We start from the raw sequence: 27,268 nt of genomic DNA on the forward strand, positions 1-27,268 counted from the left end.
ATTTTAATGAGAAACAACGAGAAACAGGTGAATAAAGACTGACAGTCGATGTTTAATGTTTAGAAATTATTATAAAGCATTTTTGCTGGTTTATGTGGGCCGTCCCAAGCATGGTTGCAATGTGTTCATTGTCAAACTCCAAAATCAGATTAATTTTAATTCTTAAAAAATGCCATTATTTTATTTGAACAAAAAAACTAATGAACATGTATCTATATATATTAACAAAATATTTTAGTTTGTGTTGTATATATTTTTCATTCGATCAGATAAGATTTTAAGCTGTCATATGGTCAAGTTACAATGTGCCCCTCAGATGTTACAATGTGTTCCACCTACGGGGCATGTTGTCACATTTCACTTCCATTAATCGCATGGTGTCACTATCTCGAGAACGTGCCGGCGGATCTGCACCAAATTCAGGGGGATCCCTTCAGCTTGAGGAGCCCTCTTGAACACCACCCTCTGCGCGTCGGTAGCCCCCCGGGATCGTTTGATCGGTCGGCGCCGGACCTTGAATTTAACCAACCGTAACTCCCGAACCCTGGGGGCTATCCACGCGGGGGTGGTCTCATTCAAAAGAGGGCCTCGAGACGTACACTCGATTCGCGTTCGAGAGGGTTCCTTGAGCTGAAGAGATCCCCCGAATTTGGTGCGAATTCGCTGCGCTGTTACGGAGATATGGCTGTTCAAAGTTTCAATGGTTTTCCATTGACTTGAGCTTTAAAGCGTTTCATCCAGGTCGCCAGTAGCAAACCATGGAGCACGCTCTGCTGGACAAACTAAGTAATTACACCATTTCAAGCATTTTATCTGCATTATATGTTCTGTAAAAAAAAATTCATATCGGCGGCATATTCGCCGATACCGATATATCGGCGACAGGCTCATATCGGCAAAACGATATATCGGTCGGGCTCTAGATTTTAAATGATGGAGCCACAAGAATCTCTTCCCAAACATAAGGAGCTTCCTTACTGCCTACTGCATACTAAAGGCTGGAATGCACTACACAACTTTTGCCCAAATTTTATACCCACGCAGTCTGGACAAGTCAATGCGACATAAAATTGAATAGTGTATGATGGACACAGACTCCAGTTTTTTTAGCTTCGTACTCTTGATTCCATCCAGATTAAATCAAACATGTTTAATATTTTGAGCTGATTTCAGAACACATATTGTTTTTATTTGTCATAAGTCTCCTAGAAACAAGGCACATTTTCTGTGCGAGTTTGTTGTATTTGGAATGATTTTAAAAAGTCTGGTAGTGTGTGATCCTCAGTGGTTTAGTGTATCATGCCCAGTTTTCCTCTGTAAACATTTACAAAGTCTGCAAGTGTATGCTGCCTAGTGTTTTAAAATCTGTTCAGATTTTAAAATCTGTGTAGTGTTTTCCAGCCTTAAGGCAGTATCCTATCGTAAATAGAGCATCATTAGTGACCGATTTTTAAATGCTTTACACAGCAACTACACAAGCTAGGGCTACCAGATATATCGCAATTGTACAAATGTAGAAATTACAACATGCAGATTGCAAAGGCTTGCCATAACTGAATGAGTTTAATAGTTCAATAAGTCACAAAAGTTCACTGCAGATAGCAGAGATTGGGCATGTTACTGGTAGTTGGGCATGTGTGTGTGTCCTCCGATGGCATATGCAGGGTGATCAACATGCCATCTTGATGATCTCAAAGTAAAAAACAATGTAAAACATGTATGTTGCTTCATTTTCATTTTTAAAAATAATTTTTCACGAGTTGTCACATTTTTCTTCAATATCATGCAGCCCTAGTAAAAGCCACACAAATCTTCACTTAAAAACACTCTGTTAGCTACATACTGTAGGGTGAGCAGTTTGGAAAAAGGATGGAATTTTTATTGATACTTTTTAATATTGAATGACTATTAATGGTCCACCATCTTCAATTAACTTTTTTTCTCTGAGCTTGTCACAGCACATTCTTGTATTGCCTTCTATGAGAAGAATTCAATGTTGCCTTTTGTAATGTTGCTGCCTACATTTCAGAACAGCCTATGTTTTGGAAGCATGCCTATGATGCCTTAAAATGGTGCCTGGGTAAGCGGCTTACTAGCTTTTGGAACAGTGCTTTAGTATCACTGTTACCCTGTTAGTGATTTTTTAAGGCATGTTTGACCAGACTTAAGTCGTAAAATACAAGCAAATTTCAGATTGGTATTCTGAATATTCTCAACTTATTCAAAACTTTTAACCTTTTTTTGCAACTTCAAATGACAGTGATTTTCATATCATCCACCCACAAAACCCATCCCAATCAGAAGCTCACAACTCGGTGTCACTGATAAATGTAATTGACTAAATAATTTTTCTCTTTCAGGTAACTGGTGGACTCTCAAGTATCTCTCAGGCAACTCACTCTGCCGCAGGAGCAGTTGTGTCCAAACCTCGTGAGTTTGCCTCTCTCATCCGCAACAGGTTTGGAAGTGCAGACAACATCTCTGCCCTAAAAGACTCTCTGGATGAACAACAAGAGGACGAGCCTGTAACAAGTACAGGGACAGCAGGCACTAGGACCCTAGGACCTGGGCAACTACAGTCCAGCCCAAAGTACGGCAGTGAGGACGACTGCTCCAGCGCTACGTCAGGGTCAGCAGGAGCAAATAGCGCCACGGGGGCTCCTGGAGGCCCTCCGAGCTCAAAGGGTAATACACTGGAGCATGGCCAGAGCTCTGGCTTTGATGCACTGCTGCACGAGATCCAGGAACTGAAGGACAACCAGAGTCGACTAGAAGAATCCTTTGAAAACCTTAAGAGCCACTATCAGAGAGACTACACAGAAATCATGCAGGCCCTGCAAGAGGAGAGATACAGGTACATGTTACTATAGAAACTGATTCTGCTGGCACTGCTATGTGGTCTGTGTAGGTTTGTGTAGAGATTGAAGGTTTCACAGTCAAAACGGCATGCATGTTGAGAAAGCGCTGGAGAGGATGATGATGTTCTAGTTGTCTAGTCTTTTAGGCCCCTTTCTCCCATTTTGTATTTTGTTGTATTATCTCATTTTTTACGTGCATGTGTTAGGTGTGAACGTCTAGAGGAGCAGTTGAATGATTTAACAGAGCTGCATCAAAATGAGATTATCAACTTGAAGCAGGAGCTGGCCAGCATGGAGGAGAAAATTGCTTACCAGTCTTATGAACGAGCCAGAGACATACAGGTACTCATGTCCAACATTAGTATTATTTTGTTTTTATTTATAGTAGTATAGTATTTATTAATCATTTGAATTAGCTTTTATTTATATATTTTCAGTTTTCATTTTAATTTTAGTTCTAGTGGTTTTGTTAAGCACATTTATAATTTTCGAATTTTATTATGTCATTTTTATTTGTTTAATTTAGATCACATTATCTATACCCACTGGCAATTATTTATTATGCTAGAGTCCATTATCTCTGAAGCATATTTTAGTGGACTGTGATGTCTTGAACTCCTCTAGGACTCTTTACTTTTTATTTAATTCACAGATTTTTACTGATGAATGAAAAAAATAATTCTTAAAGTCTTATGAAAATGGATTATTCAAAGATATTTTTACGATTGTTTTTAAACCAGTCTTAGCTTGGGTATGGACTTGGGTATGAAACAGGATAATGTTAATGCCAAGATTTCTGATGGGAAAGAACATTAGCTGTTATCATTAAGCTATTTTGTATCGATCTGACGGACAACATTTAGTCTTCTAATTTAGTTTTCATAATGAAATCCAAGAGCAACTCACTCACAGTCCTCTTTGAGGGCTTATTCTTAATGATATGATGCTGCTAAAATGTACATGTTCTGCTCTATTACACTTTACTAGCATTTAAGTCTTACAATAACTGGAATGGAAATTGTGTATCAGCTGCATTCACTTCATGTTATCTATCTCTTAAAGGGATAGTTCAGCTGTCAGTGGCAGCTGTTACCCTCTGCTTATTGATTATGGTCTAATGAATAAATGTATAAATATATCCACACAAAACAAATAACCCCCAATGCATCTGAAAGAAAAATGTAGGTTTTCTAGGGCTAATCAGCGCAAATAATTATTTAACAAATATAATAAAATAAAATATTATGTTATAAAATATTTATTCCGAGCTTAATGATTCTTAACTGCAGATTTTACAGGAATAGTGTTAAAAATATTGGTAATTCTCATATCATGCTCATAGTTTTGATTAGAATACATCACACATTTCAAATCTTTCATCGCCACGGAAGCTCAAATCAGATCCGAAACCTTTGCGTATGGTACACTTATGATCATAACTCAATGCTGCTCCCGTACTAGTCTCCATTTGAAATAAATGATTTTAGGGGCCTCATTTATAAAATGTGCGTACGCACACATCTGATCTTAGAGTGTGCGTACGCTAAAATCCACGGCAACGTTCATATTTATAAAAACGGTCTTTGATGTGGAAAAGTACTTGCCGCCACGTCAGGGTCTGAGCAGGCGTACACACTTTTTCTTGTGGCAAAGTTGGAGTACTGCAGCTATTTGAACATCTAAGCTGCAATAATAATAAAAGCGGTATACGTGCACCGAATTCATCATAAACAACAAAGATGCAGTGTAAGAGATTAATTGTGCAGTGTAGTCAGATTTTTTATTAACTGGAGTTTTTGCGAGATTAAACTGACCATTTTAGTAGCCTAAAAATGTTGAGATTCCTTTATTAGCTTTCTGTACAGTTTTTCCCATGTTTTTTTTTATATTATTATTTTATTTTACAAGAGAACTTGCAAAGTCTTGATTTACTACTAATGCGTAAAATGGAAGAAAAAAAATGCATAAACGCATCTCCGACTGTTTTGTCTGTGTAGCCTATAAGAATAGGCCTATGTCGTGCAATAACGGTTTTAGTATTCTATTCAATAACATTGTTAACTGTTTTTATTTATAACATCTGCTGCTTTGCTTCTGTGAAAATGAATAGAGACCTCAGCCTTAAACTTTATTTTTGTCGTTTACATCAGTTATATTTGTATAAAATGCACTATATATTTTTGTGTCAGTACATTAATTGCACATTTGAGCAGCATTAGTAAACTGTAAATATAAAGAAATGCCCAATCACATGCAGGTTTTTTTCAGACCAGAGACCATAATCGTGTAATAATTTATTTTATTATGATATGAACAGTCCAATTTTTCTTTCAATAATGATTTTTTAAGTTTTGCAAGAATTTCATGATACTAAACTTTTTATTAGTTGTCATAGCAAGTGATTTTAAAAGTAAGATGGCTCACGTTTTATAAGATGACTGAACATTTTACTTGAATTCGTAGTTTATTCTTACTTTTGGAAACCTAATTGTTTTATAATTACTATAATTATTATTATTATTTCTGTTGTTTCTAGAAGTGGTTGGTTATAGTCAATAGAAAAAATATAACCACACACACATTGTTTGTCCACAGAATAATTACAGATTATTAAATAAAAAGCGTCCCCGCACGAACCTCTATCTCCGCCAGCAGGACCTCAATTTTTTTTTTTTTCTTTGCTCGTCATTCTCAAGCATAGAAATTCGGATATTGGCGTGTGCTCTTTTATATGGTAATGATATTAATTAGGGGGCGTTTACAAGGTGGAGATCTGACACCAGTGAGCTGTGTACAATTTCAAGATCATTTGCGATTTATAAATATCTAGAAGAGATACGTGTTTTTGTGTGCACGTTCGTTTTTTCTGAATCGCACTTACGCACTTTTGAGAAATGATCTTAGAACAAATTTAGGACGGTTTATACGCAACATTTTATAAATGAGGCCCCTGGTGTGGTGTTGGTCAGAGATTGTGACAAGGCAGCTTTACTCATAACACCTTTCTCATTCCCTTCCTGTAGGAGGCGCTGGAGGCCTGTCAAACGCGCATCTCAAAGATGGAGCTTCAACAGCAGCAGCAACAAGTGGTTCAATTGGAAGGTTTGGAAAACGCCACAGCACGCACTTTACTTGGCAAACTCATCAACGTGCTGCTGGCTGTCATGGCGGTACTCCTAGTGTTTGTCTCAACGGTCGCAAACTGTGTAGTTCCGCTGATGAAAACACGTAGCCGTACGCTTTCCACATTGCTCCTTGTCATATTCTTGGCTTTTCTGTGGCGGAATTGGGAAGCCATGTCGCAGTACCTGGACCGGTTTCTGCTGCACCCCAGATGACCTGCAGGGGCATTGCGGTTGTCATTTCATGAAAGGACTGGAGGGTGGGAACTTTGATTCAAAGATGGAGACTAACACTGCCTCAGTTGCACTTAGTATGAAGGGACGCGACAAAAGAGTGGAGGACACGGACAAATCCTACAACTTCTTTTTCTTGTTTCTTTAACAGAAGGAGTGAATTTGTTTACATTTTGATCCTTTTCTGTCGACATAAATTGTATTGCTGAGTTTCCTTTTATTTGTTGTTGGAAATGATGCAAGTCGTGTTGTTCATTGTTCTCGTAATTATTGTTAGGATATACATTTATGCAATTTCCTGAGTATTGCATTGCATTGAATTGACTGGAGTGGTTTTAACATGCACTGGATGGAGATGTTTCTCCTCGTTTTTAATACCATATTAACTCCTAACTTCAAGCTGTTTCTTTCATTTCTCTGTCTCTTCTACTGTTGTCTTGCTCTTCTTCTTGCGTGTGTCTCTTAACTCAATTCATTTCCTGTGCTCATCGCTTCACTCTTCCCACTCGAAACCATTTGCTGCTGTTTGGACTTCACTGCAGTTGTTACTGAATGAAGGAAAAGATGGATTCGTTGAAGAGGAGGCATCTGGAGTTTGATCAAATGGGCCGAGGAACCGGAACACTCTGGACCCGAGTCGGCCCCTCTTTGTCTCCAGCCCCATGCCCTCAAAGAGGCACAGTCCCCTGGTATATCCTCCTGAGAACCAGAAAAAAAGCTTTGTGAATTTAGTATTTTTTTCATGTCATTACATTGTTTAGAGCATAAGCAAAAAATGGAAAAATAACATTTTTGAAAAATTATATTTTATTCATATGTTATGTCCTCTGTAGAGGACACCAGGACTAAAAAAAATGGCATGAATGGACATGGAAAGGCAAAAACAATGGGATTTTTTAAAAAGTCACCATTTAATTTTTAGCTTTCAGGATTGTTTTATACCAAACTTTGTATAAGAATGATTCTCAACTATGTTATAAAAGATATATCAAAATGATTTCATATACCATTTTACTTTATGCAACGTGTGTAAAATTTCCATAAACTGGTTTTCCCATTAAACACCGTGTTATCTATACACTGTACCCAATTTGCATATTAATGTGCTGTTGGGACAGCATGTTGAAAAAAAAGAAGTGTAATAATGGGAGTAATTGGCCAGAATTTCATATCTGATATTTCATACGAATATTGATGTATAATTTATTTTTCTATTCATTTGTTGTATCTCCCAAAATGCATAATAAACATGCTTTTAGTCCTGGTGTCCTCTACAGTGGACATGTATGAAATCAATATCCTGTTTCATAACAGGAAGTCATATTTTGGTTTGAAACCCCATAACATTTTCCTGAGATGTTAATTTATGACAAACAATTTTAAAATTAATCAATTTAATTGATAATTACAAAATATTATATTTCCATAAGGATGTACAATTTTATCACTAAATTAATGTTAGCCATTTTTAAAGACCAAGCAGAGGGAGTGGCCTTGGAGAAACTCCCAATCATTTGGTATCTCTAAAAAAGCCCTGAATGTGCTCTGTACAGGACATCCAGACTTAAAACTGTGACATGTGGGGTCTCAAGAGAAATTCACTAAAATATAATGTCCACTACAGAGGCAAAAACTCCATAGCTGGGTCTCAGGAGGATATGAACAGAACAAACATACTTGAAGAGCTAGAAATGCTCAAAGACTCTCAGTGCTTCCGTACTGTTTCTTATAGCGACAATGAAATAGTCCTTTTTAGTTTTTTTTTAAATGAAATGAATAAACAAGCTGTTTTAAAAATGCAAAGTTGCGTGATTGAATATTTCTGCTTCGAAACTGTTCAAATGCACCAAGAGTGCAGCAATTTTGTGTCTTCACTTAGCAGATCACAGTTTTCTCATGCATCTCCCATCATCAGCCTCTTTTGGTTTTAGGAATGTTTATTTAGTAAAGTTCCCTTTTTGATATAGCGCTATAAATATATGTAAAATCACAGGTTTTGGCATAAGCAAGCTTTTTAATTGAAGCTGAAATGTGTATTTAGTCAGGCAGAAAGGTAAGATGTTCAGTTCTTTTACAGTATGCAGGGGTTTTGATATACTTCTTCATATTAACATTTTCATGTGGCATTAAAGTAGCATCTTTATCCTAATTGAAAAGTAATTTGTAAAAAATGTTTGGAATAAGCAATATCATCTAGTTTATCTTTTTATAAATTATTTTATCTTGGGACAGATGGTTTTTTTTTAATCTACAGGATGTATCATAGTTGTACAGTATGCTTTGTTTTTATTCATCTATGCAGTCATTTAAATCAGGGCAATTTTGTTGTAAAACTATACTGTGCAGATAAATATATTGCAGTATGTATTTGCTGGTAGGTTACAAAAACAATACACAAGTTTCATTCTTGCTTAGTCAAGCCTGATTTTGCGGTTATGTGGTTTGGCACATTCAGACTGTTCAGCAATTTTTTGTTGATTTTTGGAACAATATAATTTTGGTCCCTTGCTGATTTAGTAATGTATTGATTTTTATAGTTGTATAACAGTGAAAGTGCGACCAAGTTTACAGTCCTGATATTAAAACAAAGGTACGTTAAACCTTGTGCATGTAACCACAAGGCAAATGACAAAGATTACACAATATTTTTACTCATCCGGGTCATAACAAAATGTTGGATAAATTCATTTACGGCTGGGTTTCTTTTCTTTCAAGATGTTTTGTCACTTTATCAGCTGATGGGAAAATACCTGACATAACACCATGCAAGGTCATGCAGATGTGGGAGTTGCTTTAGTGATGACACATTTGAGTATGATGTTAAAACAGTCTCATGGATGTACTGAACAGTCATCCATATAGAATATCAACCAAAACTTGAAAATGAAATCTTAGACTACGTCCTTTAATGAGCATCTATTTTCATTTGTACTCACATGGTTTGAAATAAGACTTGTTTGTATGCCGCATGACAGAGAAATCATACTTGGTGACTCGGAGATACATTTAGCTCATTTTTTATGTAGAAAACACGAGACTAGAAACTGGCACACAAGGTTTTTTAGGTGCAACATGTGATAAAAATGGCAACAGCAAACAGTATAAAAAAAACACACACTAATACTTTCAAATATGTAAAATAATTATCCACATTACAGTCTATTAATTCAAGATGTGGATGCCAAAAGCATACTCTATGTGCTCACAAACATTTCAAACCCATTCATGGTTTCATGCATTCTGCACTCATTTGCCAAACACGCTTCCTGATGGAGGCTTGGGTTTCTCAAGCACTGTCTCGCTTCCAGATCGTACTCCACTGAAAACAGATGGCGCCACCTTCCCCATGCGCTCTACACAACAGACAAAACACAACAGATTGTTTTCAGGGTTTCTGCACAACTCAAAAAGTCTTAATTCACCCCTCCACAAATTAGGGCCTTAAACGGTATACCTAAATCAAGAACAAATATCTGTTAGTGGGGTATGAAAACTTTGAATTAACTGCATGTTTCTGAACCAAATGGCATATATTTGCTCTTGTTTGAATCACAAACTCACTTCATTTTGATCAGTTTCTCAGAAAACAGTTTCTTGTGTTATTTTGCTTTTCAGTGTATCTTTGCCTTGAGAATCTTTAGACATTTTGCACTGGAAAGATCCTGAGTAGAAGCATCACTTCTTGCAGAGTAATCAGAAGGTACAGGAAAAGTTATTTCAGTATTCTATTTTATTTATGGAGATCTGTTAGAAATAGTATTTTCAAACTTTCAAGTGCTGCTAATACAATTCATTATCAGCTAATATTATCTGCTCCTTAGTTACATTTACAGAACACATTGATCTATTATATTCCCTTTTATTGCTTACATTTTCTTTACTTGGTCTTAAAAAGGTCTTTAAAAGTTTGAAATTTACAAAAAACAAACTACAGAAACCTAGATAATTCATTACATACAATACAATTATATAGTATACAAAAACTGAACGTTATTATTATTATTATTATTATATTCTACAATAATACAATGCAATTTTACAACGATATACCATAGCAACTTTCTGAAATCTTGACATGGAAAAATTGTAAAAGATAAAAAAAGATAATTTTTATACATTATTTTTTTAAAAGACAGTCTCTGTTCTAATCTAAACTATAATAGCTAATCTGTCTCTGATTTATGTTTCAAACATGGCAAACTTACCACACTCAACCATGACCTCGTATGTTTTGCTCTTGACCTCTCCCTTTAGCCCCAGTTTACTGCGGGCTCCTTTCAGGTCCTCCTCCTTCACAACTGGCCTCTTCTTCTTCTTAACCTCTGGCTGATGGAAACATCATTTCAAAAGAGAAATGCCTACAGTAGTTAGCACTTAAATCATTATTTATACTTTTTTATTTCTAATCTGCACATTGAATCAATATATTTTCATACCTGAGACATTCTGTATGTTTGCAGTCTGGTCTCTGAACAAGTTGGTGCGTTGCGTACTTTGTCGTCTTTTCGCCCTGGCTCTTTTATACCCTTGTTACCAGCTCAGTGTAACCCGCCCCCTCGCCCCTCTCTCTTCTCATTATATATTATTAGCTCCTGCAGTCAGTGTCAGAAAGCCTCTTTCTGAACATGACTACTATGAACAGCTGAACACATTACAGTCAAAACACCCTCACATCCCTCCTCACGGATCAGTGACGGGTAGATTAAAGAATATGTTTTGTTGCTACAGGCCAAAATTGTGAAAAACATACAGTTTTTGACATATCTGATACTCTCAACATTATCTAATAATCTAAGCCAGATTTGTTTTACAGCAATAACTGATATAATTCACCATAAAGCTGAATAATAAATTGAATTTAAAAAAAAAAAACCTTCTTAGTTGTGACAAATGTGTGTGATGATGGAGATGTTAACATGCCACACAGATTATATAACCCAATCACTAACACTCTTCTGGGATGGTGAGTCAGCCTTTGTGAATGAGCAGGGACCATCTCATGTGTGCACCAAGAAAAATACATATTCAGAAACCGTTTTCATGTCAGTCATTGTGACTGTTCAAACATTTGGGGCTGGTAAGATTTTTAATGATATTAAAAAAGAAGTCTCTTATGCTCACCGAGGCTGCATTTATTTGATCAAAAATACATTAAAAACTGCAATGTTGTAAAACCAACCTACTGATCTGCTACTTAAAGTCAGTGTAAAGGCAATTCAGAGAATTGTAATAAATGTTATAAATGTATTGCTGAAAGCACGGTACAAAGACTTAGAACTATGTAGTACTGAATTGTAGAGTTAGACCATTAAAGGGATAGTTCACCCAAAAATGAAAATGTGATGCTTATCTGCTTACCCCCAGGGCATCCAAGATATAGGTGACTTTGTTTCTTCAGTAGAACACATATGATGATTTTTAACTTTAACCGTTGCAGTCTATCAGTCGTATAATGCATGGCAATGGTAACAAAATCTATGAGAGTAAAAAAAACATGCACAGACAAATCCAAATTAAACCCTGCGGCTCGTGACGACACATTGATGTCCTAAGACACGAAATGATCGGTTTGTGCGAGAAACCGAACAGTATTTATATAATTTTTTTACCTCTTATACACCACTATGTCCAACTGTCTTTGGGCGCGTGCACGGCATCCGGTGCGTGAGGTGTGTACGCGCTCTGGCGTAGTTTACGCAAGCGTGATCTCTCGCGCGTATACCTCACTCATTGTTTACACAGTGCACAGTCATTGATCTAAAGATATTTAGACGTACAGGTCATCACAACGGAAGACGATTTTGATATATAATTGATATATATTAGTGTATCCCATCATGCATCATGTTCTGGAAATAAATCGTGAGACTTTTTGCCGAGATCTCGCGAGAGGTCACGGAAACCTTTCCAATGTAAGTTAAATATTAATATAATAATTAGATATTACAAATAATTTGGTAGAAAAACTGTTTTTACTTTTATTGGTGCAAAGATGAGTTGTGGTGATATTTATTTTGTACAACTTTTTCTTTTAAATTTAATTAGAAGCACCACAAATTAAAATTATGTCACGTTATAGGGACTACTGAACAGACATTTAGAAGTTGATTTTAAAATGCAAAGTATTTAAAATGAAAATAAAGCTGTGTACACACTTGCATTTTTACAACACTATAAGTGTGTCCCATCAGGTAATGAAAAATTCGACACACACTTGTGGTCTTCACATCCACTTGAAGACTTCGGCCAAATACAGGAAATACGTCATTTAAGTAATCAAGTGGTCGAGTGCAAAGACCGCAAGTGTGGGTATTTGGACAAAGCCAACCTTTCCGCTCTGCTGAGTGACGTAGCGGCGTCATGACGCAGAAATCATTTGAACCGGATCTTTCGAATCGATTCTTTGAAACGAACAGTTAAAAAGAACCTGTTCGTGCCACGGAAAAGAGCCGGATTGCCAAACACTGAACGAGAATAGCAAGCGACAGATATGGTGAAAAGGTGCGTTTTGGGCTGTTATCCGCACAAAACCCTGTTCCCTTTTCCCAAGCTACCGTGGTTGCGAGCCCGCTGGCTCGAATTTTTGCATTTTGAGGAAGGAGGAATATCGGAGGGCTCGCGTTTGTGTGCGAAGCATTTTGCCCGAGAATGCTTCACAAATGCACAGCAGTATGAAATGGGCTTCGCTGACTTTCTTAGTTTGATAGACATGGCTGTCCCGACTATATACACCGTTGGTCCGGCACCGAGTGCGAAGGTAAGTAGTTAGTTACGTTACGCCTGCCAGGTTAACATAACAGATTATTCTATCGAAGAACCGCCCATTTTGACCGGTGTTACGAGATAATCGGTGTCCGAGATTTTCGGTTTCAGTGGGCGGAGCATACATGAATATTCATGAGCTTCCCGGACATGCGCGTGGAACTGAACGTATGTGGAAATATTAGCGTAATGGAAGCTTTGCCGCCCAAATGTGCACGCAAAGAAGACGTGGTTTCAGTAACCGCAGTTAAGTGTTGAAGCAGCATGTCAGGGAGACGCTGTGTGTCACATCACAGTGGAGTCAGCTGTCTTAACCGTGACTTGTGTACTGCAAACACATACCAGCTTCATCACTGTGTCTGTCACGCAACTCTGTTCCCCTTTCGGGCTCTGTCTTTACATTTATTTTGAAAGCTGACGCTCGCGATTATGGTAAGGGGCGTTACATTTCCGACGAGTGCTTGCGGTGTTCGGCCAGTCACAATGCACTGGGTCAGCTGGCCAATCAGAGCAGACTGTGCTTGTCGGAAGGAGGGACTTTGTAGAAAACGAAGCGTTTGAGAGAGGCGGGGCATAGAGGACCTACAATAATGTACAGTATTTGAAAAATAATGTGTTTTTTGAACATTAAAGCATGTCAACATATTCTGTTACACCAAATACACCAAATAATGATCTTTAAAAAAAGCATTATATGACTCCTTTAAACTGTTAGGCTATATTTACTAAATGAATATGAATCTTAAACCACACACACAAGCATGGACGTGTTCCTGTAATAAGTAAAATTTTGGATTAAACAAAATTGTATGGACAAAAGTTTAAAAGTAGCCTACATTTGGTACACTGTAAATGAGAAAACAAATACTTCACTGCATTTTACGGAATGGAATAAGCAATTTCATGTTAAAAAATAATTTTATTAACAAATGTTCGTAAGTGTGCTTGTGCTTGTTTTGATATGATATACAATATAATATACAATACTGTTCTAATGATTTGTATTAGTAAGGTTCTTTGTTCATGTTCACCAATTGCATTTAGGCTATCAGATAAAAAATATTGAAAAACATTAATATTGTGAAAAAAATTCCCTCTGTGATGTCAGATCTCAACTTCTCTTTAGTGTCTCATGATCTTTCAGAGATCATTCTAATTATGCTGATTTGCTGCACAAGAAACATTTCTGATTATTATCACAGTTGAAAATGGTTGTACTGTTTAATGAAGTGTGGAAACCATTATACAGCGACAGGATTCCTTGTTGAATAGAAAGTTCAGAAGAACAGCATTTATTTGAAATAGAAATCTTGTGATGTTAACAAGGACGTTAACATCACACTCTCTTGTGTCTTATGTCGTCTTGTTTTGGTGCATAAATCTTTTTAGTTTGTAACAAGGATTCAATATGATTCATGCTCAAAATTCAGAAAAACTTTACTTCACATCCTCCATGAATATAATTTTCTTGGATTTTGAGTGTGAATCACTATTGAATTAATATTTTTAAAAACAAAATGTCACTGTCTCACTTAATATCAACAACCACACCAACACACATTTTACCAACATCTTATCACAAGCTAATAAAGGCCACAATCCAATCTTTATTGCACTGTATTTTTTGTAATTAGAGGCCCTTTTAATTAATTAATTTATGCATGTATATTGTATGTAGTCATTTAGCAGACGCTTAAAAGAAAACAAGTAGATAGAATAGAAAAGGAATAGAGAAAGCTAGTGTTAGAGGCCTTTAAAAAAAAAAAAAAAAAAGCAGTTGGGAAACAAATAGAGAGTGCAAGAGTTAGAAGGTCAAATAAAGATGGAAGGCTATTGGAAACCTGTAGCTGTAATCATCCAGGTGTTCTGGGGTTTTTGGTTTCACTGTGCAAATGGGACCTTAAACCTTGTGATAATCTTAATTAGTAAATTTCTAATTGTTTGTAAAAATGTTTAAATATTTTACATTGGAAACATGAAAAAGATAGAAGATATTTTAGCAACATGTTTTTGCAGCAGTGTATGATTTTATCATAGTTTACAACCAGACAGCAGACAATTCACAACCAACATGGAGAATGTTGAACGGGGAAAGTTAAGACATGGATCCTCACACCAGTATACAAAAAAACATGTCTACAGATACTTTTATATAGGTTTATTTCATTTGTTGCAGGCAGTGATGTATTCAACAAATGATAACAACTAATAACAGACACAGTTTTAAAGCATCACAAGCTACAAATGAAGAGCACAAAGAACCTAAATCAATGTATACAACTAGCTGAAGTTTGCTGTGCTTTATCCTAACATCACACAAAAAATGTCTGCAATCATTCAGTCAGGGACGACTGCACAAAACGTGCACTGCAAACATTATAAACGGTTACGAAATTATAAACAAATGTAGTTTATATATATATATATATTCCATTAAACCTGCCGAGATACAAGGAGCCTGAACTGAAATTCTCAGTTCCACGCGCATGTCTGGAAAACTCATGAATATTCATGTATGCTCCGCCCACTGAACTGAAAATCTCTAACACCGGACGTGGCAGCCCGACTGACACATAGAACCACCAACCACGTTAGTTTTATGGATTTAAAGGGACAGTTCACCGCAAAAATTTTAATTCTGGCAGTATTTACTCACTTCATAAGGTTCCAAGCATGTATGGCTTTTTCTTCAGTAGAACACAATAGAATATTGTTTGAAAAATGTTTGTACCAAACACCAAAACCAGTTTTGGTTACCATTGATTTCTATTTCATTTACAAAAACACACACATTTCTCAAAATATTTTCTACTATGCTTCATAGAAGAAACAAAATGTACTACAATAACAGACAAAAATACAATGGTGGCGTGTTCAAATAACATTGTAATAGTCTCTGCGAAACAGGTTGTACAAGTAACATTTAAAAAACTTAGTCAAAATGTCCATGGTTCACTTTTTTTTTTTTCTAACAACAGAAGAGCTATAGAAAGAATATTTACATTGCTTTATTTCTGTACTGCTTTCCAACAGCCAATGACACGAGAGGTAGGCTGCCAATGTAATGCTCCGGTTCTGAAGAGTGTGGCGGTCCAAGCAGTACGCACCCAAAAAAAGCCAAAACGGAGAAGTAAAGGTAGCATTTTTAGCTAAAAGTTTACTTGTGAGTTAACGGCTTTGTTTTGCTTCACCGGTTTGATTTTCATTTTTGTGTGGTTTAATAACAGCCATTCAAGTGAGACCTCTTGTGAGTCATTGTGCTAGTGTGTCCTGCTCCGATGAGGATTTTCCCGTCAAATCTGAATCTTCATTTACATTAACACCAATTAAAAGGCCACACATGGAGGATTCCTCAGAGGGGTCACCATACAGCTCAGAAGAACCAACAGATGACACCTACATGCCTAATATAATTAAAGAAGATGACATAAAGTAAGTCTGTCCATGTTTCATTTGGGGTGTTGATCTGTAAACTCACAACCAGCTATATGTTGGTATCGAAGACCCACTTTTCATGATTGTTAAATCAAGAATATAACAGTAACTATATTAGTGTCCACAGCAATGCGCAGTACTTTTCTGTTTATTATAAGAGCGTACAGAAATGTTGTATGCCACTTTAAATGTTCAAGCTCTTTAAACTTGGATTCTGATATTCTGTTTTACATTATTTTACATTTATTCGGGCTCACAGTTTGTCAGCTGAGTAAATGTTGATATATAACTCTCTTGTGGTTAAGATTCACCCCTCTCAGTGACACATTGGGCTCAATTTCTGGTCAGGAAGCATTCTTTTGCGAGTGATAAAATATTTATTTATTTATATATATAAGCTGTGGAAGATAAGTTACAGATCATAAAATAAAACATACAAATAGCTATTTTTACACTGTTTATTGAAAAAGCATACACAAGTTCATAATTTGTCAGTAAATCTTAATCATCTAATATTGTTTAGTACTTAACATCCCTCTCCACATTCAATTTTTCTCCACCAACTGTAACCAAGATCAATCTGTAAAAATAGTCAGAATCAAACCCGGAGAGGGAAAGGCAGTTATATTTCCACCTAGACAAAATCAGTAACCTTGTTGAATCCAGCAGGCCTGACCAGAAAGCCTGCTTTCAATTCATCCCTGTAAAACAACGCATACCATGTGCAAATATAGTACTCCCACAAACTTGGTCCATTAAATATCAGGTCGACAATATTAGCAGTAAGACAACTGATCCTGTACCCCAATTACATTCACTCAAACTCTAAACCTACAGGCATCTTCCTCTTCACATTACATCCATCTTCAGAATAAAGATTACAAAGAATAATCTGACATATGCAGTCTCAAGTTTATGATTTTTGCAGAGAATGCATGAGCATCACAAGCTACAAATGAAGAGCACAAAGAACCTAAATCAATGTATACAACTAGCTGAAGTTTGCTGTGCTTTATCCTAACATCACACAAAAAATGTCTGCAATCATTCAGTCAGGGACGACTGCACAAAACGTGCACTGCAAACATTATAAACGGTTACGAAATTATAAACAAATGTAGTTTATATATATATATATTCCATTAAACCTGCCGAGATACAAGGAGCCTGAACTGAAATTCTCAGTTCCACGCGCATATCTGGAAAACTCATGAATATTCATGTATGCTCCGCCCACTGAACTGAAAATCTCTAACACCGGACGTGGCAGCCCGACTGACACGGAATAATCTGACATATGCAGTCTCAAGTTTATGATTTTTGCAGAGAATGCATGGTGCAAATGCATCATTCTCCAAGGATCTGTGCTTTAGTGTTGGAATAAAATCGAATGCTCCATAAAGCACAAAAGTGTGAGGGTGGATGAGAAAGCATTTGGAAGAAAGGCCTGCTGGTTTAGTGTTTAGAGTTTGACAGTGTCTGAGTGGTAAATATTTTATAGAGGCAAAGGGTAATGCTTTAAAACCGAAAACTTGAAGGTAATACCGCATACAAAGATAACGCAAAGTAACATCAAACTGTGCAAGAGGTCACAGAAGCATTCGCACCAAAGCATCTACCCTGCAATGAGTAGCAAAACTGAAACAAAAAGTTTAAAGACCGTTCACCCAAATATGAAAAGCGTTATCTACTCCCAATCATGTTGTTCAAAAACTGTATGACTTGTTCTACTGTGAAACACAAAAAAATATTTTGTCTTTGTCAGTGGGGTCCAATGTTTTTTTGGACCGCAATGTTCTTCATAATGTACAGAAGAATGAAAATCATACAGGTTTGGAAAAACATGAGGGCAAGTTAAATGACTGAATTTTCATTTTTAGGTGAACTGTCCTTTTAAGAGGCCACACAAACAACAATTAAAACAACAAATAAATACAGGGAAAAATTAGTGTTAGAACACAGCGACACTGAATTGAGGCAGATACACATTGACGAGCCAAACAGTAAGACAAACCATCCCAGTCAGGGGTCTGAAACAGCCATCCCTGGATTTACGTACCATCTCAAATCGTCTGCTGCCAAATGGTTAAAACCACACATTGCAAGCAGACTGTACCAACTGTATTATAGTGCTGGCTCATAACTGCTGACCAATGTTATTCTGTAACATTTGTTAGCACAGTTTCCTCACAGCTGACACGCACAAAACTCTCTGCCGCAGCTACACTCACAAACACACTTTGGAATCAACTTCGAGTAACCTTGAACGGTTTGCCCAAGGTCAGTGTGATCAGTCACATGCATATGGTTAAAGGTACTTATTTCAGTTGAACAACAGTATGTTATTTGTAAGGTAGACACTTTTTAAAAGGTTTTGAATTGCTTTGTGCAGTTCAAAGGCTGGACAGATGCGAGGTGGAGATGTAGTTGTGTTGTATATCCACTGGAGAATCACATGTTCTTGAAGCATGACAAAGGAGCCGCAGTACAGAATTATGAATGTGCACAAAAAACCTTGACAGACTGAAAATATTATGGTCTGATCATCTCCACTAAGCCAAAACCCTTTGACATAGGGTAGCAAAAATCCTTTTAGTGATGTCCGGAGGCTTCTCTTGTGTTCGTCTACCGGAGCATGGGTCCTTTACCTCACAAATCATAGGCTGAGTTAGCCTTCATGCCCCTCACTTTCTGATCCATGTTCAGGTAAATGAGGTGAGGTCATGAGAATGAGGGAGGCCTCAAGTCTAAATTGATTTGAATTCAAACTGGAATACCAAGACGGTGCTTCTTTTTCTTAACAGGCTTGAGCCCTGTGAGTCTTCGTACATTGTCGTCACCATCTGAATCCTCCATTTCATCATCTGCAGAGAACAGAATCTGACCAGCACAGGAGGAAGAGGGCAAAGAGAAAGACTGTGTTCAACTAATCTTTTTTTTTTTAAAACAAACAGGTGATACTGACACTCCTAAAAAGTGGAATACACCTCGCAAACTTAAATAAGTAGGTAACATTCTCCATTACATTCTGACTGAGCTGCTCATCCCATCCCTTTAGATGGACTATAATCACTTGACTAAACCATCTGACAGATGTCAACTAATTAATATTTGACACAGATATAGTGGTTGGATGGAAATGCTACACTCGAGATGACTGTTCTCGCTGTCAATTTCCCTGCTCAAATGACTTGCCTTGTCTCAAATCTAGCACTGCTAACACAACCAAGCAGTAAGATGAAATGAAATACATGTATTCAGGAGATGTTATTCGGTCAAACATCATCGAAATACAGAAATATTAGTAGCATGTTAGAAAACCACACACACTAATGTGTTATATTCATCCTTTAAAAAAACTCTTCCAGTGAAAATCAAATGTACCCAGAGTTCATTACTGGACGTTTTGTTAACTAGAACAGTCTGTGCAGCCCTTTCTTAAAGGCACACGCTTTTTTAGATTGTAAACTCTCTGTGACTTATCATGGTTACACATACTTCAGGTCTGAAGCACTGGGAAAGGAACTGTCATGCACATGTGCATAATGGTCATGCAGATGTACTAGGGGGAAAAAAGAGGATGTCCCATCTAGGACTTGGGTAGAGGGATGATTTTGAATATTACACTATAGGTCAAGGGAAAGCCCAAAATATGAATTCTGTCATGTTTAATGGAGCAGCAAAAATGTCTTGCCAAAGCAAGTCTACGTCTAGATTCAGATCTCAAATGTTTAGACTTTGTTGATTGTTTTTTGATAGTGTTTTATACATTCCATGAACTATTAAATGTTATGTCATCGATTATGATTTTCTTTTAAAGAAATATGTTTTATTCTGTGGTTTAAACATAAAAATCATCTAATTTCCAATAAAAATGTTAACACAAACTATTATATAATTAATTAGGGGCAAAGCCCCTATTGTAGTTATTAGTTTTTCTTCTTCCTGAAAGGGAGTCTATGGCAGCCCTATAAAAGGAACATGAGAAAATGATGAAATGTGGCACAATTGTAGAGATGGTAATGAATAGCGATTTGACCAATTTTGAAGTCTCTAGGACCAACTCTATAGTGCCACCACTGGTTCAAAATTTCACTTTTCTAAAGCTTATCACTTTTGAACCCTTTGTTCTAGAAAAATTAAGCTTAATTCATCTGATTACTCCCCTCATTCTGATCACATTCAATAGCTTTTTTTTGTATGCGTGTGTGCTCATTCTCACACTGAAAGCTCTCCTCAGCAGCCTGATGACTGTGCATCAACTGAGTGGCACATTCTGCTAAGCCTCAGGCCCTGAATCTTTCAAGTTGTGGGTTCGAATCCCATGTTGAACATTTTCAGACCCAAAGAGGAACTGTGGCATTATGCAGAAGTTGCTTATGTTGCAGGCATTTTGCCTTTCTAAGAATGATCTCATCTGATAATCTAGATAGAGAGCAAATTTTTGGATAGATGGATGCAGGCAGGCAGGCAGGTTGCGTAGCTAGCAGTTGCAGTTCTTGTTCAATTAAAATTTTATTCAATTAACAGCCCTAGGAATAATCATTCTCCCTTTTTGCTGTTACATCAAATTGATTCAGTAAGAGTAACTTACTTCTGATTCAGAGTCATCATGCGACAGTGCCCGTCTATAGCGCACTTTGCTGCTGCCACGACGGTCGTCTTCTGCTTCCCTCTCCTCCAATTTGGCTTTTGTTCTGCCCTTCTTCATTATGAAGTTATCTATCACCCAGAACATCAGAGCCTGGATACACACACAAACAGGAGCAAACATTCAGACATAAACAGATGTGTTACAACAATGACAGCCACCTGTTGTACAGATTTATATAGAAGATTTAGAGCATGCAAGCCACATATTCTCTACATAAGAAACAAGCAGTGAAAAAAATACATATAGTTGTGTACAAATACATAGCAAAAATATGTGTAAAATATAATGTAAGGAAGCAATTACACTATCATTCAAAAGTTTGTGGTCAGTAAGATATTTTGTTTTTGAAAGTAATACTTTTATTCAGCAAGAATGCTTTAAATTTATCAAAAGTGATAGTAAATAAGTTGTATGATGTTACAAAATATTTCTTTTTGAAATGTTATCTCCATCAAAGGATCCTGAAAAAAAATTCTCAGTTTACACACACAAAAAAATCAGCACAACTGTTTTCAACATTAATAATAATGTTTCCTGATCAAATCTGCATATTAGAATGATTTCTGAAGGATCATGTTACACTGAAGACTGGAGTAATCTGAAAATTCATATCCCATGAATAAATGACATTACATATTTTATTAAAACAGTTTATAACATTTGTGTAACATTTCACAATATTACTGTTTTTACTATATTTTGATCAAATAAATGCAGCCTTGGTAAGCAAGACTTTTTTCGAAAACATAAAAAATATCATACTCAACCAAAACTTTTGAATACATAAAGGGTTGTCACTTACGTTCACGAAAAATGGGACAATTAGCATGACGATAGCTAACTCCAGATGAGGGTTTGTTATGGGGTTGAGCGTAGCCAACTGTACAACACACAAACACCAATCAAATACATCAATCCAAAACACTTAAAACTACCATAATTTAATGACAATTTTCATTTTTGGGTGGAACATGTTCTTAACTGCAAATTAGTAAAGCAGTATTATAATGATACATGATGATAATAAATTTTCTCCAAACATGTCAGTAAGTTCATAACATGATCCACAAACCACAGTTCAACATCCTGACTGACTGACCTTCTTCCACTGTGGGAGGAGGACCAACATGATCATGACCTTCTCAAACATCATGATGAGTATGTAGAGAGCACACTGACCCGCCCAGGCACTGCACTGAACCGGCTCACCTACATGCAAACATTAGAAATATGACACTTGAAAACAGTGGTTCTTAACCAGGGAGCCCCAGCAAACCTCCAAGAGGGCCCCAAGATGACTTTAAAATAAGACAAAAGCATTAAAACATCAAAAAACAACAAAAAAATCAAGATATCTTATTTTAATTCAACCCCTCAATAGGTTTTTTTTATTTAAAGAACCAGGATTCCCATGGCCTTAAAAAAACTTGGATATATGAGGAAGCCTAGACCTGGAAAGTCAGGTAAATGGATAAAATCATAAATATCTTTTAAAATCCTTATTTGGTAAATCACAAAAAATAGAAAATCACAGGGCCTTTGAATGTTGTTATGGGAGCCCTGGAGTGAAAAAGGTTAAGAATCACTGCTAGAAAATTCAACATCATTACATGACATTACAGTGCCTTGAAAGATGGTCTAACTAGTTTCATTGGAGGGAACCTTAATATAAAAACACTGTTAAATCATTGATTAGACTTGTTTGGTTTCGGACAGGCATTAGTCTGTGAAGAATAAGATTTCTATCATGATTTCAAATAAATTTAATTCAGTGAACAAAAATCGAACAATGCTAAGGAATAAAAGGGCTGATTCAATTTCCCATTCACGAGTCTGAGGACTGCCCTCTTTATATGAAGCCACATTTACATAAACAAATTCCTCGTATGTGAAAACATGCCTGGCAATAAAGCTCATTCGGATAAAGAAGCTCAGTGGAAGTGTCTAGTCCTATCAATTGATGTTAAGGCTCATACCATACTCTCCAAAACGCAACGAATCCCACTGTCTCCATTCAACCACAGCGTTAACAGCCTTCACGCCGCCATAGATCACCAGCATGCCCAGAGTCGCATCCAAAAGGAAGTTGATCAGGTATCTACGGAAAATGACACAGGGAGTTGGTCGCTGAGCAGAGCTGATAACAAATATGTAAAAACCACAGACACAGATGGGAAATACAACCATGTGTGGGGGAAACACTGAAACAACGACACACACACAGACTCACAGTGAACATGGGTCCTCCTCTGTGAGGTCAGACAGGTAGACATTGGCAAAGTGAATGAACAGCATCCCTATGGCCTGTTTGGAGGTGTCCAGAAACCTGAGAGAGGTGAAGGGGAGGAGGGGGCGGTGAGAGGGAGGAGACCTGGTTAGAACTCACCGTTAAGTCACAAGGGGAACGGGGCTACAGAGGACCGCTAGCCAGATCTCAGGTCAGTGGAGTGCTGCATCGACCGTACATGTGTTTAAAGGGTTAGTTCACCCAAAAATGAAAATTCTGTCATTAATTACTCACCCTCATGTCGTTTCAAACCCGCAAGACCTTCATTCATCTTCGGAACACAAATTAAGATATTTTTTATGGAATCTGAGAGCTGTCTGACCCTGCATAGACAGAAACGCAGCTGAAATGTTCCCAAGTCTAGAAACGTAGCAAGGAGATCTGTAAAATAATCCATGTGACATCAGTTGTTCTTCCGCAATTATACGAAGATACAAGAATAGTTTTTGTGCGCAAAAGAAAGAAAAAAAACCCGACTTTATTCAACAATTCGTCTCCTCCGCATCACCCTGGTGCCATTTTGGAGAATATCCGCTGGACATAAACAGCGTATGCTGTTCTGTGTCAGCTGCGTCACGCCGGATCTGTTGTGATTTGATCTGAACGGAAACAGTGTATCCGTGTGACTTTGTGTTCAGAAGATGAACGAAGGTCTTACAGGTTTGAAACGACATGAGGGTGAGTAATTAATGACCGAATTTTCATTTTTGGGTGAACTATCCCTTTAAGAATTTAGTGTTTGCTAATGACACAAAATAGCGCTTTACCAGATTCTCCAGGGTCTCCGTTCGTGCTTGGGCTCCCTGAAGCGTTTCACTGTCGAGAGGAAACAGAAGCTTTCACATTGGAAGCAGGAAAAAAGGGGTGATCAATAATGTCTGCCACATGGGGGTAGTGCTGATGCAAAAACTCTTTCCTTGCTCTATCAGATATAGTGCTATGAAAACACAGAGGTCAATAAATGATACGAGATTAACATTTCAAAAGAGGAAGAGCTGAATGAGGAACTGCTTCATCATGGGTGTAAAGAGTTTTCTGCAAAACCAAACCTGTAAAAACACAATGCATAATTTAATTGAATTTCTCAAATAAATACTAATAAAATATTGCACCAAACTACTTAAGGTTTTCTTTTTTAAATTCTTTTAATATGGCAGTTTATTACATTTTTATATCTCTCCAAAATACCGTATTGGCCCGAATATAGGACGACCCTGATTATAAGACGACCCCCCTTTTTCCATATGTACCTTTTGGAAAAAGGCTTTTTAAAAACAAAATCTTGTTTTGATTTTGTCTTCAATTATTTTCATATTGCATATTTTTCCTATTTTAATTTTTGTTTTGAAAGTATGGTAAAAACTGGTAAACTGTACCAACAATCACATAAAAAAAAAATACACTTTTTGATATACCATTAAAAAAAACAGGTAGCCCATCTGAATTAGGACATTTAGGCTATCCACCTAAGAGTAGCCCACCAAAATCTTATTAACAGTAGAAGTTCAATCTTACTGTAGTCTTCAAATCTGGGTACTGTCTTACGTTTTAAAATCACAAAGAGAGTTTGGTCGCGATCTTTACAACACGCATTTACGTATTTCATGGCACACTGGTTTTATGCGTATTTGGCACCACATATTGTTGTGGGTGTATTATTGACATGTCAAAGTCTAGACCCTGAATATAAGACGACCGCGTTTTAGATCTAATTTTTTAGATTCTGACAACAAAATCATTATAAACAGAGAGGACAGTAATAAAGATTAAAAACAAATACAGTTGCTGGCAGTGTTGCTTTTAAAGTAGTGAGATTGCTGCTTTTTGGGCTGTGGAAACCGCTAGTGCAGTCACCCTAGTTGCCAAACGTGACCCAATGGTTCACACAAATAAAGGGCAGCCTGTTTCACACAATGGCTGTTTGTTTGTGTACAGCTAATAACTGTGTGTCCCCTGAACACCATCTCCTACGCTTTACATTTACTGCTCGCATAACCACCAAGAGGAGATGACACACAACTTACAATTTCACACATCTCATATATTCCTCTGGCTTACCCTGTTCTACTGGACTGTTGTAGTGTTTTATCTAGTCTACTGAATTATTAACGTATGTTCACACAAAGAAATATTTAAGAGATCTAAGAGTTAGGTGATCTCTGGGTCACTTGATGGGGGATAAAAACATTGACAACTAGTAAAACTTTAAAGCATGCTTTATTAAAGTCTATTCTATTTTTGTTTTCGTGAGAAGTTCTCCTGTGCATACAAAAACAAAATGATCCATGAAATTATTAGTCAATGAAATGAGATCCAATGTTTTAAATCATGATATCATTCCTCCGTGTTGTTATTGTAACAGCTGTGGTTTGGACTCTATTTAATGATTTTTTTAAACTTTATAGTCATCGTTCTTGGTAGTGCTGTTTCGTTCCACTTTTGGTGCATAAACATAATAGTGAACATTTATCAAACTCTTTTTATCGCTTTATCAAGGAAAATTATATCACGATAATTATCATTTTATCGCCCAGCCCTACTTTATAGTCATCGTTCTTGGTATGAACATCCCTTTAGTCTTTCCGACACGGTCTCTTTCTTGTCAGTGAGACATGCTAGATACAAGGTCACCGTGATTTTGCCAAGTAAGACATGTTCCTGGATCAACATCTTTTGATGATCCTGGATCAACATTACTGTCCAAAAATATAGACTTAACCCAATCCCTACCCCTAAACCTAACCTTACCCATAATTTATTCCTGAAATCAGTGTGAAATGATAGCTGATTAACAAGGGTGTAGAAGCACCTAACCCTGATCGTAAGCCTAAAACAGATATTTCCTGAAAAGTTATCCCTCAATTCTGATTGGTTAATTGGAATGTTGTTCCAGGATCAACAAGGATGTTAATCCAGGAACATGTTGTACTTGGTGAAATCATGGTCACCCTAGATACAAGCACACACAAGCCCAAAGACCAGGGGCCCGTTCTTCGTACGTCGTTTATTACATCCGAGATGAAATGTCACATCCAAGATGATATGATCGCGCTAATCAGAATCTGGCTAATTCGGTTCTTCGAACGCACCTGTTGTTGATGATTAGTATGGCTGGATTGAGTTATCTGAGATAATTGCATGTTCATGGGTTGGTTTAAAAGGGTCTGTGTATCGATACTCCAAAACACGATCAGCAATGCTGCGATTGGCTGGCGGCAAGACAGCAACGTAATGACATCATATAATTGACAAAAAAAAACTTGACAAATTTTTTTACTTTTATAAGGAAACAGCCAAGCGAACAAAACTACATAAATGTTATAATAGATAAATGAAATGTGCACTGTTTTTATTTTATTTAAATTTTTTACATGATTCCTAATTATTTATATTCACGATTTCTAATATTTGTACAGGCTTTACATTTTTATTTCAACGTAGTAATTAGCAATTCATTTAATTTTATATTTGAACTAGACTTGTGCCGGTATTCGGTATCGCGGTATATCACGGTAATGAATATGCACGATACTGGTATCGTGGGCACTTCTAAATACCGTGAATAATTATATATTACAAATTATTCAGAATTTTGAATGCATTTTAAGAATACTTTTCCCATCAACTGGTCAAAATGCACAACACCGCTGTATGCTGCGTGAAAGACGCGTGCGCACTCTTACGTAAACAAGCGCGGACGAGAAGCACATGGCGGAACGTGAGCGACGCTCTGGATGAAAGCACACTTTCACTCTCTGACAGCAGATGGCGCTAAACTGCAGAAATAATAATAATAATAATTCATTTAAATGCAGCCGTTACCCCGGAAACCCTGTAAACAAAGCAGCTGCACTACTTTCTGTTTCTGAATCGTGTTTAAATGATTTAAACAGCCATTCAGATTTGTGTATTTGCT

The 27,268-nt window shown here is 36.9% G+C and overlaps 4 protein-coding genes across 7 annotated transcripts in view; 2 read left to right on the forward strand and 2 right to left on the reverse strand.

Annotated features, from left to right (window-relative positions):
- Positions 1-6,899, forward strand: part of tmcc1b (transmembrane and coiled-coil domain family 1b) — a 12,169-nt gene extending 5,270 nt beyond the window's left edge. The window contains exons 2-4 of the mRNA XM_016242574.1: positions 2,361-2,854; positions 3,065-3,200; positions 5,882-6,899. Coding sequence (XP_016098060.1) covers positions 2,361-2,854; positions 3,065-3,200; positions 5,882-6,196 — 945 coding nt within the window. The 3' untranslated portion in view covers positions 6,197-6,899. The remainder of the gene's footprint in view (positions 1-2,360; positions 2,855-3,064; positions 3,201-5,881) is intronic.
- Positions 6,900-8,880: 1,981 nt separating this feature from the next.
- On the reverse strand, positions 8,881-10,938 carry mustn1b (musculoskeletal, embryonic nuclear protein 1b). Its single transcript, XM_016242599.1, has 3 exons — positions 10,651-10,938; positions 10,420-10,540; positions 8,881-9,567 (listed from the first exon to the last, which is right to left on the reverse strand). The coding sequence occupies exons 1-3, from the start codon at positions 10,657-10,659 to the stop codon at positions 9,461-9,463; spliced, it is 237 nt and encodes a 78-aa protein (XP_016098085.1). The 5' UTR covers positions 10,660-10,938; the 3' UTR covers positions 8,881-9,460.
- A 1,677-nt stretch (positions 10,939-12,615) lies between these two features.
- Positions 12,616-20,269, forward strand: LOC107558898 (uncharacterized). Of its 3 annotated transcripts, none has more exons than XM_016242596.1 (4): positions 12,616-12,971; positions 16,010-16,112; positions 16,204-16,408; positions 19,216-20,269. In XM_016242596.1, the coding sequence occupies exons 1-4, from the start codon at positions 12,705-12,707 to the stop codon at positions 19,256-19,258; spliced, it is 618 nt and encodes a 205-aa protein (XP_016098082.1). In that variant the 5' UTR covers positions 12,616-12,704; the 3' UTR covers positions 19,259-20,269. The 3 variants fall into 3 exon arrangements, 2 of the variants coding, with proteins under 2 accessions (XP_016098082.1, XP_016098084.1); XM_016242598.1 differs by having other exon boundaries at positions 19,366-20,269; XR_001605537.1 differs by having other exon boundaries at positions 12,621-12,715; positions 19,216-19,294.
- stimate (STIM activating enhance) overlaps positions 16,800-27,268 on the reverse strand; it is a 13,529-nt gene continuing 3,060 nt past the window's right edge. The window contains exons 2-8 of one of the 2 annotated variants that reach the window (XM_016242595.1): positions 24,120-24,168; positions 23,296-23,391; positions 23,042-23,163; positions 22,165-22,274; positions 21,868-21,945; positions 21,006-21,155; positions 16,800-17,112 (exon numbers count right to left, since the gene is read on the reverse strand). In XM_016242595.1, the coding sequence (XP_016098081.1) occupies positions 17,107-17,112; positions 21,006-21,155; positions 21,868-21,945; positions 22,165-22,274; positions 23,042-23,163; positions 23,296-23,391; positions 24,120-24,168 (611 nt within the window). In that variant the 3' untranslated portion in view covers positions 16,800-17,106. Of the gene's footprint in view, positions 17,113-19,165; positions 19,292-21,005; positions 21,156-21,867; positions 21,946-22,164; positions 22,275-23,041; positions 23,164-23,295; positions 23,392-24,119; positions 24,169-27,268 lie in introns of those variants that run through there. The other variant, XM_016242594.1, reaches the window with a different exon arrangement.

This window comes from Sinocyclocheilus grahami, unplaced genomic scaffold (assembly GCF_001515645.1).
Source record: "Sinocyclocheilus grahami isolate Dianchi unplaced genomic scaffold, SAMN03320097.WGS_v1.1 scaffold664.1, whole genome shotgun sequence".
Classification (NCBI taxonomy): domain Eukaryota; kingdom Metazoa; phylum Chordata; class Actinopteri; order Cypriniformes; family Cyprinidae; genus Sinocyclocheilus; species Sinocyclocheilus grahami.

What these genes read in the sequence shown, in the direction of transcription:
- LOC107558898 (XM_016242596.1), top strand. Translation starts at nt 12,705, where the DNA reads ATGGTGAAAAGGTGCGTTTTGGGCTGTTATCCGCACAAAACCCTGTTC. An exon ending in GCCAAAACGGAGAAGTAAAG is followed by an intron (nt 16,113 to 16,203) that starts GTAGCATTTTTA and finishes GTTTAATAACAG; the next exon opens with CCATTCAAGTGAGACCTCTT. An exon ending in ATTAAAGAAGATGACATAAA is followed by an intron (nt 16,409 to 19,215) that starts GTAAGTCTGTCC and finishes TTTTCTTAACAG; the next exon opens with GCTTGAGCCCTGTGAGTCTT.
- mustn1b (XM_016242599.1), bottom strand. An exon ending in CGAGGTCATGGTTGAGTGTG is followed by an intron (nt 9,568 to 10,419) that starts GTAAGTTTGCCA and finishes TCTGTTGTGTAG; the next exon opens with AGCGCATGGGGAAGGTGGCG.